The 12480-nt window shown below is 53.7% G+C and overlaps 1 protein-coding gene across 1 annotated transcript; it reads right to left on the bottom strand.

Annotated features, from left to right (window-relative positions):
* Positions 1 to 1501: 1501 nt before the first annotated feature.
* LRRC58 (leucine rich repeat containing 58) lies at positions 1502 to 11377 on the bottom strand. The gene is made up of 4 exons (XM_063956856.1): positions 10582 to 11377; positions 5216 to 5344; positions 4609 to 4886; positions 1502 to 3662 (listed from the first exon to the last, which is right to left on the bottom strand). Exons 1-4 carry the CDS (start codon positions 11031 to 11033, stop codon positions 3466 to 3468), a joined length of 1056 nt encoding a protein of 351 aa, XP_063812926.1. The 5' UTR covers positions 11034 to 11377; the 3' UTR covers positions 1502 to 3465.
* Positions 11378 to 12480: the final 1103 nt, after the last annotated feature.

Raw genomic sequence — 12480 nt, 5'->3', positions numbered from 1 at the left:
ATACTAAAAAACTGGCGGGGGCTCTTTATATATACAGTGCCCAGCTGTGTATATATATATATATATATATATATATATATATATATATATATATATATTTATTTTTTTTGCCAAAGAGAGGTTCATATGCTGCCCAGGGCGCCCCCCCTGCGCCCTGCACCCTTACAGTGACTGCCGTGTGTGAGGTGTATGGGAGCAATGGCGCACAGCTTAACTGCTGTGCGTTACCTCAGTGAAGATCATGAAGTCTTCTGACACCTCTGAAGTCTTCTTTTCTTCTCATACTCACCCGGCTTCTATCTTCCGGCTCTTCGCGGAGGACGGCGGCGCGGCTCTGGGACAGACGGCGAGGGTGAGACCTGCGTACCGATCCCTCTGGAGCTAATGGTGTCCAGTAGCCTAAGAAACAGAGCCTAGCATTAAAGTAGGTCTGCTTCTCTCCCCTCAGTCCCTCGATGCAGGGAGTCTGTTGCCAGCAGAGCTCCCTGAAAATAAAAAACCTAACAAAATACTTTCTGACAGGAAAACTCAGGAGAGCTCCCTGTAATGCACCCAGTCTCCTCTGGGCACAGTAGTAAACTGAGGTTTGTAGGAGGGGCATAGAGGGAGGAGCCAGTGCACACCCATTTCTAAAGTCTTTCTTAAAGTGCCCATGTCTACTGCGGAGCCCGTCTATCCCCATGGTCCTTACGGAGTCCCCAGCATCCTCTAGGACGTAAGAGAAAGGTAAAGATTTCCGCACAATACTTCAGGTCACTGTGAGAGCTGTCGGTGCCCTGTACACAGCAGATAAGCAGTCGCTGACTCTCAAGCTTTCCTGTAATGTATGTAAGAGTCACAATCTCTCTCCTTCCGTCCTATCGATCTCTGACAGGTTCAGCAATGTTTACAGTCAGTGTTATTTGCCTTTTATCTCAAAAAACTATGAATTTTTAAATGTCATCCCCCTTCCCACCCCCACGGGTGCTGGGGGTGTTTTACCCCCACAGCATTTTATTCCAGATTGGAAGTCATATGTGTTCCAAGTTTGGTGTAAATTGCTCCAGGCATTCCGGAGTTATGCTGGAACATTATATATATCCACATACGTGTGTGTGTGTACGTGTGTGTGTGTGTGTGTGTGTGTGTGTGTGTGTGTACGTGTGTGTGTGTGTTCCGTGTTGAGGCACGTTAGAAGCAGCAGATGAGGAGCACCTCAATGCCTCCACCTTATCACAGATGGTAATACATGGACATTACCTGTAATGGGATCTGGTGATCCAAGAGAAGATAAAATCCTAACACCCCCCCCATCCAGATAATATAAGAATCAGTGGTGAGCAGGCGATCTGGTATAGGTGGTATTTGTCCGTCCTGCGTACCTGCATCGATGTTGTAATATAATGGCCGCTTTACACAGCGACAAAACAACCCGTGCACTGCGCTCGGATAAGGAGGAGCCCCCGACACCCACCCACCCGTGACCGTTATAACCCATGTAACACACTGCAACAACAAAGGATTCATAAATATATCTTTATATAGCGGTTATGGATTAAAGTAACTACAGAAACCATTCTTTCAATCGCAACAGCATGTAAAAATAATGGGGGTAATTCAGACCTGATCGCAGCAGGAACTTTGTTAGCAGTTGGGCAAAACCATGTGCACTGCAGGGGGGGCAGATGTAACATGTGCAGAGAGAGTTAGATTTGGGTGGGTTATATTGTTTCTGTGCAGGGTAAATACTGGCTGCTTTATTTCTACGCTGCAATTTAGATTTCAGTTTGAACACACCCCACCCAAAACCTAACTCTCTCTGCACATGTTACATCTGCCACACCTGCAGAGCACATGGGGGTCATTCCAAGTTGATCGCTCGATGCCGATTTTCGCAGCGATCAGGTAAAAAACTGGCAAAACTGCATATGCGTATGCACCGCAATGCACAGGCGCGTCGTACGGGTACAAAGAGGATCGGTGCTGGGCGATGGATTTAGTGAAGATTCCATTCGCACAGCCGACCACAAGGTGACTGACAGGAAGAGGGCGTTTGTGGGTGGCAACTGACCGTTTTCTGGGAGTGGTAGGGAAAACGCAGGCGTGTCCAGGAGTTTCGAGGGAGGGCGGGTGTCTGACGTCAATTCCGGCACCAAAAAGTCTGAAGTGATCGCAGCGGCTGAGTAAGTCCAGACCTACTCAGAAACTGCACAAAATGTTTTTGCTGCGCTCGGCTGCCAAGGCGTTCGCACACTTGGAAAGCGAAAATACGCTCCCCCTGTGGGCGGCGACTATGCGTTTGCACGGCTGCAAAAAGTAGCTAGCGATCAACTCGGAATGACCCCCATGGTTCTGCCCAACTGCTAACAAATTTGTTGCTGCGATCAGATCTGAATTAGGCCCAATGTTACATTTTCTTACATTTTGCCCAGAAGGGGGCACTGTTCCACTGAAGTCTATGGCTTACGCTGGAAGATCAATACAACAACTCTGAGCATAAGTCACTACTCCCTGTGTACAGACGGGGTATATTCCCCTCCACCAACGCAGGACGGAGAAACATCAGGATGCAGATTCCGCTCAGACCTTATAACAGTTTAGTTGTAATTGGAGCCATTATTGGACGTTACAGAGAAAGCCTCCCGAAGATCCGTCACACTGCTAAATACTGCACACCCCAGGGAAAACTCAGGGTGCACGGGATATTCACAGATATAAAACTACCGTTCTCTCCAGTGCTAGAGTCACTAGAATAACGCAGAGACCGGGACACAGAGGGACAGTCTCAGCGCTCGTGACAACAGTCTGTCGCACGTTGGTCCGTCCGTGTTGTAAAAGGCACATGGGGCAATCTCAATGTTACAGCCACGCTGCGTATTATTCACAGTGATTAAACGACTCTATATTTCTCAGGCGTTACATGGGAGAACTGGTAAAAAAAGTCACAACCTGTACACACTCTTTATATACAAAAATACCACAAGCCAATGTCACTCGTGTAATGAAATGTGATCAGAGGTTCCCCCCCAACGTCGGCGTCACACAACGGAGGTGGGATGAAGTGCGGCAGCCTCTAAGTGCGGTCAGTGCAGCCTCACACAGGAGGCCGACATGAGAACATCCGGATTAGTCAGTATTGCAGGACACGGATTGGTCTGATAATTATCACCCGGCAGGAGATCACGTCCGTCCGTTATCATAGCTGTGCGTCCTCCTGCAGGATATGGCGGTGACGGCAGTACACTGGCCGGCCAGTCACTGGCTACAGGACACGGACGCTGATCTTCCGTCTCCTGTGCTAGGCAGCAGAGTGCTGGGTAAGGGGGCTCTACAGCACCGGTGGTCTCTGCGCCAGTAAGAGGGTCTCTGCGCCAGTACGACCATCAGGCGATGCAGAGGGGGGCACCTTGTAGAGAAACGGCATGAAATCCTCAACACTTCCACAGAGCCCGCTCTGGCGAGTCTAGGATTAGAGTCTGGTGGCGCTCAGCCCAGAAGTACTTTCTGCATTCTGCGTGCCGCCACGCTGGCCTCATCTTCCGAGTCAGACTCGCTCTGTGAGGAGAGGGAGCTGCAGGGCGAGGAGCACTCAGGGGAGCAGAGATAATGCATGAGGGGCAACCGGTACTTCCCGCAGAAATCCACAAACTTGATCTGGCGGACACAGCAATCGAAGTAGACACCTGCGAGGGGGAGGAGAGAGCGCGTCAGTCACTGAGGATTAAAGGCTGGAAACAGTCATTCATACTTCTCCTGGCGTGCAGATGAAAAGAACATTTAAGATTATTGGTTTATGTGCAATAGTAACAGTCAGCTACTTTCCACAGTGCAACAATGGGGGTCATTCTGACCCGTTCGCTCGTTGCATTTTCACGCAGCAGAGCGAACGGGTCCCTGCTGAGCATGCGCCGGCAGGGACCGGCAGAGGCGATCGATGGGCGAGACGGCTGCGTTTGGCCGCCGTTTCGTAGGCGTGGTCTGGCCACCGCAAGTGTGGCCGGACCGAACGGGGGCGGGCCGCAGCGGCTGCGTGACATCATACGCCGCCGCTGCGGGCCAGCTCGCGAAGAGTAGCTCCCGGCCAGCTCGCTAAAGCTGCGCTGGTCGGGAGTTACTCCTGAAGTGAAAAGGCATCGCCGCTGTGCGATGCCTTTGCACTTCTGCAGGGGGGGAGGGGCGGCACTGACATGCGGGGCGGACTAGCCCTGTGCTGGGCGTCCCCCCGCATGTCAGGAAAGTTGATCGTAGCTGTGCAACATTTTGCACAGCTACGATCACCTCGGAATAACCCCCATTGTTTCAACAAAGTAAAAATAACACACAGTTGTGGCTTCCTGCTGTGTTTTACTGCACTGGGAATATTGGAGAGAGTTCAGGCTACAACACTTTCCACACGTCAGCTCACAAGCAGATAGGTTAGAAATAAAATCTGTATTTTTTTTTTGCCCCAGAAGCAAGCAGAAAACAAACAATTAGCAAATCACATTAACAGTCAGGGGATGATTTCGCACTGTACCCCCCATCCCCTCCCCCAATTGTATAACAGGGATGGCTACTGCGAATGAGCCAAAGTGAAGACAGCACCATTTACTGGGGGCCCCAGAAACACCTGATCTACAGCAATCTCACCTCCGCACTTCGGGTTGGGACATTTGCTGGCCAGGTCCAGGTATCTCAGCAGGTTCTCCGGGAGCTCCCAGGGACAGTACGGGATACCCCGACTCTTGACGGTGCGCCCCGCCAGCTCCAGCAGCGTGGGTGGGTTGAAGGTCAAGTCCCGCACGAATCTCACCACCAGTGGATTACCACGCAGGCTGAGCTCTTGCAGACGGACCAGGCTGAGGATCTCACGGGGGAGGTAGCTCAGGAGGTTGTTGTGTAGGCTGAGAGACCTCAGCGAGTGCACCCTAGACCCAGGAGATGGACAGATGGTCAGCAGACTGGAACTTACACCCTTCTACAGTCAAGACCTTCAATACACGACCTCCAATAAAGGGCATTGTCAATTTGTCAATGGTGGCCTCTCTTCTACAAACTGGACTGTATCTAATTTCTGGGCAAGTCTATCCCAGATCCAAAGTCACTGACTTGGATCAATAAACAAGTTTTCCATTCACCAATAAGGAGTATTTTTATACAGACAGAAGTATATAGATGCCCCACGTCAGGAACACAGATACCCCCCCTTACGTACGGTGTACGGACCCATTACAGCACAATAAAGACAGGGACTCACTGCGCCAGCTGCGGGGGGACGCTCACAATGCGGTTATCACACAGCACCAGGCAGCTGAGATACGGCAGGTTGGCCAGCTCCGGCGGGATGTAGGAGATGAAGTTACCGCCCAGGTACAGGAACTCCAGGCTGGAATAAAAGAAGAGACCACATGAGAAGGGGATTGTACGGTCACTCCTGGGAGATTCTGCCTGGTCACACTATCACGCTGGGCACGCTACATAGTGCCTGGGTATAATAATCTGGTGCCTGAAAACCACATGGAACCTGCAGGATAGGACATGTAGCACCTATTACTGGCGATATTGGGCAATTACTAGCCATACCTGTAACGGCCACCTGGGGGCGCTCTCATTCTGCTCTTAATATGCCGGAGTGGTGATAGGTCACATAGGACATGCTGAAGCTGTCACATTGGTTCGTGATCTCCTCTATACTTCACCAGCCGACCACACTGTCAGGAGCCAGAGAAGCTGGAAGCGCTGGAGACCGTGCCCAGGCGCCAGGGTGCAGCTCTCATCCTGTGTGGCCCCCGCTACCACGGGCATTATCCCAAATAGTATTCATTTACCTTATAGAATATATTCACAGCCTTTGGTCAAATCCCTTCACCTCTATAACCTGTACATATTGAGCTTCACAAGGAGCAGACTATCCACCAGAGAGATGGGCGGGGAGAGACGATGTCACATTACTACCCCCCCCCCACACTAGACGAGAGCAATGCCCCCTCCCGGCAGAGGTCTTATTGATAGAACCTTTATATAACTGTGTGACATTTCTCTGCATTGATTCTCTCTCCTACTGACGTCCTCATTACACAGGGGAGGGGTGAGAGGGAGGACAAGGAAATAATGTAGAATCGTGGCTATACCTAGAATAAGGCGTCAGATGGGAGTACTCCCATCGCGGAATGCTGTAGGTCATGTAGATGGGACTCCAGGATAAAGTTACTATAGGTTATATGTGTGTATGTAGCTGCAGATGTTACCTAAGTGCTTCCAGCGAGTGTTAGGGGACCAGCTGGGGGTTACAGTATACAGACATGTACAGACCACATCTAGTTCCTGGAACGCAGCTTCTAGGAATCAGACTCTGTGAAAGGATCCTGTACTGAGAAAAGGCCCCTACAGGGCTCTGTGAACTCTATACACACTTCACTTTGGACCTGATGAACGTACAATGTACACAGCGTGGGGAGGGGCCCTCAGCGCGGCACGCATTAACTCCTCGAGGACTGTGTGTGGGTGTCACGCAATATAGCTCAGCAGTCAGATCACAACCACTGAACTGATCATTTGTTAATAATAATATTTCATTAATCGGACAACAACAAGAGCAACAAATATTAATGTTATTTCGCCCCTGGGTACACCGTGCAGCAATGCAAATACATTTCTTGGGGCATATTAAACCCTACAGCTAATGGTCGCTACTGCCTGATTCAGTTAGCGGGGGGCAGCGCGGATGGCGTAGTGGTTAGCATTATTGCCTCACGGCACGGAGGTGGGGATTTCGATTCCCACCATGGCTGCAACTGTGTGGAGTTTGTATAGTCTCCCCGTTCGGGTAGGTATAATTGGCTCCCAACAAAATTAACCCCAGTGTGAATGAGTGTGTGTACACAGAAATAGATTGTAAGCTCCGCTGGGGCAGGGACAGATGTGAACGGATATGCTCTATACAGCGCTGCGGAATAGGTGTGTGCTATATAAATAACTGGTAATAAATAAACCCCTGTGTGCTAATTACCACAGTGGGGAAAAGGTACTTTAATTGAATAGCTATTCCATGAGCTGTGCGATCATTTAGCTGTGGGGTAACAGAATCTGCTCATTAGTGTTGCATGCAGGACAGATACTGGCGGCTTTCGCATGCAGGACACATACTGGCGGCTTTCGCATGCAGGACACATACTGGCGGCTTTCGCATGCAGGACACATACTGGCGGCTTTCGCATGCAGGACACACAATTTGGACACGTTACATCTGCCCCCTGCAGTGCAGCGCGGTGTTACTCCCCCCTCAGAATCAGCCCCCCATGTATGAATGTCATTACAATCACACCTAACATACAAGTCATCTTCTAGAAGATACCGACGCCGGGATCAGTCACCATACGGACGCCAGAATGCCGGCAGCAGGGCGAGCGCAATGAAGACCCTTACGGGCTTGCTGCAATCACCACGCTGCGGGCTCGCTGCACTTGCCACAGGTTCTATTCCCACTATATGGGTGTCGTGGACACCCACGAGTGGAAACAGTCCTGGGCCCCCCTGCCGGCATTCTGGCAATCGGGATCCCGGCGTCGGTATGGTGACTACATCCCTATCAAACATCTCCGGCTCTGGGGGTAATTCTGAGTTGATCGCAGCAGGATTTTTGTTAGCAGTTGGGCAAAACCATGTGCACTGCAGGGGAGGCAGATGTAACATGTGCAGAGAGAGTTAGATTTGGGTGGGTTATTTTGTTTCTGTGCAGGGTAAATACTGGCTGCTTTATTTTTACACTGCAAATTAGATTGCAGATTGAACACACCCCACCCTAATCTAACACTCTCTGCACATGTTACACATCTGCCTCCCATGCAGTGCACATGGTTTTGCCCAACTGCTAACAAAAATCCTGCTGCGATCAACTCAGAATTACCCCCTCTGTCCACACACGGAAACATTTACTTCCATCTGCAGGAACGTTATCACTGGCAGTTACATAACACAGCGTGTTCCCCGTGTCCAGGACTCTGTAACGTCACACAAAACTTTGATACAAAAGGCTGCCCATCTTCAGGCGTCATCTGGGGCTGATAAACACGCCATCTTGTATTGTGCTGGCTGGTGGGGAAGCGAGAGGCCAATGGGGTACTGTGCCTATTCCTCCTCACTTCCTGGGATACCGGACATGAGTGCACGGAGCCAGACTTACATCCCTCATAACCGCTCTCAGCGCGAGACCAGTCCGCTCCGGGAGAAATGCCATGTGCTCCAAGCAGCAAAAACTGGCCTGACAAAGTCACACGGCAGAATATCCGTGCAAAAACCGTTCATCGTGCCACGAAGCTCAGTGATGCACGGAGCACAAGCAGAGACCCAGGTGCACGTGTCTCAGCTCAATGGTGCACAAGCAGCAGAGGAAAGCGGGCAGCACATGTTTCTCAGCTCAGTGGTGCACAAGCAGCAGTGGAAAGCGGGCAGCACATGTGTCTCAGCTCAGTGGTGCACAAGCAGCAGAGGAAAGCGGGCAGCACATGTGTCTCAGCTCAGTGGTGCACAAGCAGCAGAGGAAAGCGGGCAGCACATGTGTCTCAGCTCGGTGGTGCACAAGCAGCAGAGGAAAGCGGGCAGCACATGTTTCTCAGCTCAGTGGTACACAAGCAGCAGAGGAAAGCGGGCAGCACATGTGTCTCAGCTCAGTGGTGCACAAGCAGCAGAGGAAAGCGGGCAGCACATGTGTCTCAGCTCAGTGGTGCACAAGCAGCAGAGGAAAGCGGGCAGCACATGTGTCTCAGCTCAGTGGTGCACAAGCAGCAGAGGAAAGCGGGCAGCACGTGTCTCAGCTCAATGGTGCACAAGCAGCAGAGGAAAGCAGGCAGCACATGTTTCTCAGCTCAGTGGTGCACAAGCAGCAGAGGAAAGCGGGCAGCACATGTGTCTCAGCTCAGTGGTGCACAAGCAGCAGAGGAAAGCGGGCAGCACATGTGTCTCAGCTCAGTGGTGCACAAGCAGCAGAGGAAAGCGGGCAGCACATGTGTCTCAGCTCAGTGGTGCACAAGCAGCAGAGGAAAGCGGGCAGCACATATGTCTCAGCTCGGTGGTGCACAAGCAGCAGAGGAAAGCGGGCAGCACATGTTTCTCAGCACGGTGGTGCACAAGCAGCAGAGGAAAGCGGGCAGCACATGTGTCTCAGCTCAGTGGTGCACAAGCAGCAGAGGAAAGCGGGCAGCACATGTGTCTCAGCTCAGTGGTGCACAAGCAGCAGAGGAAAGCGGGCAGCACATGTGTCTCAGCTCAGTGGTGCACAAGCAGCAGAGGAAAGCGGTGAGACGCCCACCGTGCAATGGCGTGTAAGAGTGCTGAGACGCCCACCGTGCAATGGCGTGTACGAGCGCAGAGGCTCCATGGTCTTTGCACTAGCGATGGAAACTGTATCGCACCAACATCGTGGCACCATCTACAGCTGCGGCAGCGTAGGGTCTACTCTAGCTACTCTCCCCAAATCCAATCAAACATGGACCAGCGGATCTGCAATGGGGAACGCAGCTACGTTCCGACACACTCGTGACGCGGTCACCTCCCAGTCTCCACACTGAAAGCCCAAGGATCGCAAACCGCTTCTCAAGCGTCAGCGAAGCCGCACGCAATCACCATCGGACACTTGGGTTCGCACATGCTCAGGAAGGGGTTCTAGGACTGTGGGAGCATGCGGCCTGAATGAGGCCCTGGGTTCAGGTTATTCTCTGTGTCTGGATAACAGTGTGGGATAATACATAGCCTTCAGCTTTTCACACCGCAGCAGCAGCAGCACCGGAACGTTACTATTTACATGTATTGTGACGAGAACTGACAGACTGTACAAACTACCAGAGTAAATAGATTGCAACACGCGCAGCTCTCCGCGTAATCTCCTGTTACACCTGATGCAATGTCATCCAGAGAGTTACACACTCTCCCAGCACACAGGGGGTCTGTACCACCAGTCACAGGTGCCCCGGCCAGCCCCAGCCACAGGTGCCCCGGCCAGCCCCAGCCACAGGTGCCCCGGCCAACCCCAGGTCCCCCGGCCTGCCCCAGCCACAGGTGCCCCGGGCCAGCCCCAGCCACAGGTGCCCCGGGCCAGCCCCAGCCACAGGTGCCCCGGGCCAGCCCCAGCCACAGGTGCCCCGGGCCAGCCCCAGCCACAGGTGCCCCGGGCCAGCCCCAGCCACAGGTGCCCCGGCCAGCCCCAGGTGCCCCGGCCAACCCCAGCCACAGGTGCCCCAGCCAACCCCAGGTGCCCCTCACAGCCCCAGCACCAGCCAGAGGTGCGCCGGCCAGACCCAGCCACAGGTGCCCCGGCCAGACCCAAGTGCCCCGGCCAACCCCAGCCACAGGTGCCCCGGCCAGACCCAAGTGGCCCGGCCAGCCCCAGGTGCCCCGGTCAGCCCCAGGTGCCCCGGTCAGCCCCAGCCTCAGGTGCCCCGGTCAGCCCCAGCCTCAGGTGCCCCGGTCAGCCCCAGCCTCAGGTGCCCCGGTCAGCCCCAGCCTCAGGTGCCCCGGTCAGCCCCAGCCTCAGGTGCCCCGGTCAGCCCCAGCCTCAGGTGCCCCGGTCAGCCCCAGCCTCAGGTACATGTCCCTCAGCAACTAGATAGATAGTCCCCAGCACTGTACCTGAGCAGGTTCTCTATCTCAGCTGGGATGGTCTTCAGGCGGTTGCCCCCCAGAGAGAGGGTCTTGAGTGTCTGTATCTGGAGCAGCTGACTGGGGATCTCCTCAAACTGGTTCCCACTGAGGTTCAGAGCCTCCAGCCTCAGGTTGCTCAACTCCTTGGGCAGGGAGAACTCATCCAGGCGGTTGTTCTTGGCCAGCAGGGTCTTCAGCTTGGACAGGCCCAGGATCTCCTCGCCAATGTAGGCCATGCTATTGTTGCTGATGTCCAGGAGGTGGAGGTGGGAGAAGGTGGCCACAGTGGTGGGCAGGAAGACCAGGCGGTTGTGGGGCAGCAGCAGTTGCTGGACCTCCTTCCTCCTCTCCTCAGTCACCTGCTCCAGGTTGAGGTTCTCCAGCCCCAGCCGCGCCAGGTTCAGGACGTGGTCCCCCTCGGGGGTCTCTGGGCCCTCCATGGCTGCAGACAGGGCAGATAATGGGGACAACACTTCCTGGATGAACTCCCCCCTCCGCAGGAGCCCCCGGTGCCTGAGCGTTGCGGGCAGGAACGGACCCCACAGGCCACGTCCAGCCGGCTACCTGTCTGCCAGCACTGACCAAGCTCAGCGCTCTCTCCCGGGCTCTTATACAAGCAGTGCCAGCACCGACGAGACGGGGCCCGGCCCCGGAACCTGTATAGACGGCTGCGTCCCCGCCGAGCGCCTGCAAGCCCAGAGCAGAACGCCGGCTGCAGTCCTCCCCCGCCGCCCCGGAACCTGTACGAGGCAGGCGGTTATTCAGGAGGCCGGGCGGCCTGGGCTCGTTATACAGGAGGCGGGCGGGGCTGTGTGTGACGTCACCGGGGAGGCGGGGCAGCGGGAGTGATACAATGTAGCAGATGATGACACAGCAGCAGTTACTCAGCACTTTCCCCGGACACCTCTCCTGGCCCCGCACCAGCGTCTTATATGGCGCACACGTACTCTGTAGCGCAGTCATTGGCGTTTCTATAATGGGTGCAATGTGTATGGTGCACACGGGCCCTTGGGTCCAGGGGGGCCCACCCAGCACAAGCTGCTCCTGCGCTGTATCACCTTCCGGAGTCCCGCGCTGTAGCCGCGGTAAAAAGAATATCTGGCAAAATGGCGGCTGCTTTTGCGCAGTAGGGTTTTAGTCTCCGGAACATGGAGGGCGCCATGTTTCCGGAGACCTGCACATGTGCAGTAGACTCTGGCACAATGCCGGGGTCTACTGCGTTATTAAGAGGAGGGGGCCTGCCCAGGGTCTGCATACAGGCCCCCTATGCTGTTAAAATGCCCCTTCGCGCAGTATACAGGCCCTGGGGGCGTTTTCCCTGGGCCTCCGACTGGAACTGGGCCTCAACATTTCTGACTTACTGTTTTGTGTCCCAACTTTTTATATATATTTATCCATTTGCTTATTTCCAAGTAATAAAAGTTCGCACCTTGCGCCTAAGCTTCTGATGTGACATCTCCAGCAGCCCGGTACAGCAGTATATGTATACATAGTGTTTTACCTACATTTTAGTCAAGTTAAGCATTAAAATCTATTTTAAATACATTTTTATTTATATGAAGACAGAGGGGGTGGGGGGCATCTGAATTTGGATTTCCCCGAGCCCCTGTCAACCTCGAAAAGTAGCTGTTTTGGTGTGTTGTGGTTACGCCTGTAATCAGCCCCAACCTGCAGAGACAGCAGCGAGATGGGGAGCGTCCGACGCAAGACACTGACGGACTTAATGACTTTTCAGATATTTCACTGCACATTTAAACTGCGTCCCCATTAGATGAACCACGCAGATTTTTCTGCCACATCCATTTTGCCATTTGCCGTGCGCTGGTAGAGAAGGCGGGGCCACTTGATTGCATTTGCCCCCCAGGCTAGCCAGCCCCTGATGGAGGT

The sequence above is a fragment of the Pseudophryne corroboree genome, chromosome 2 (genome assembly GCF_028390025.1).
Source record: "Pseudophryne corroboree isolate aPseCor3 chromosome 2, aPseCor3.hap2, whole genome shotgun sequence".
Classification (NCBI taxonomy): domain Eukaryota; kingdom Metazoa; phylum Chordata; class Amphibia; order Anura; family Myobatrachidae; genus Pseudophryne; species Pseudophryne corroboree.
The sequence above is the reverse complement of the archived record's forward strand: the minus strand, read 5'-3'. Positions and strand labels throughout refer to the sequence as shown.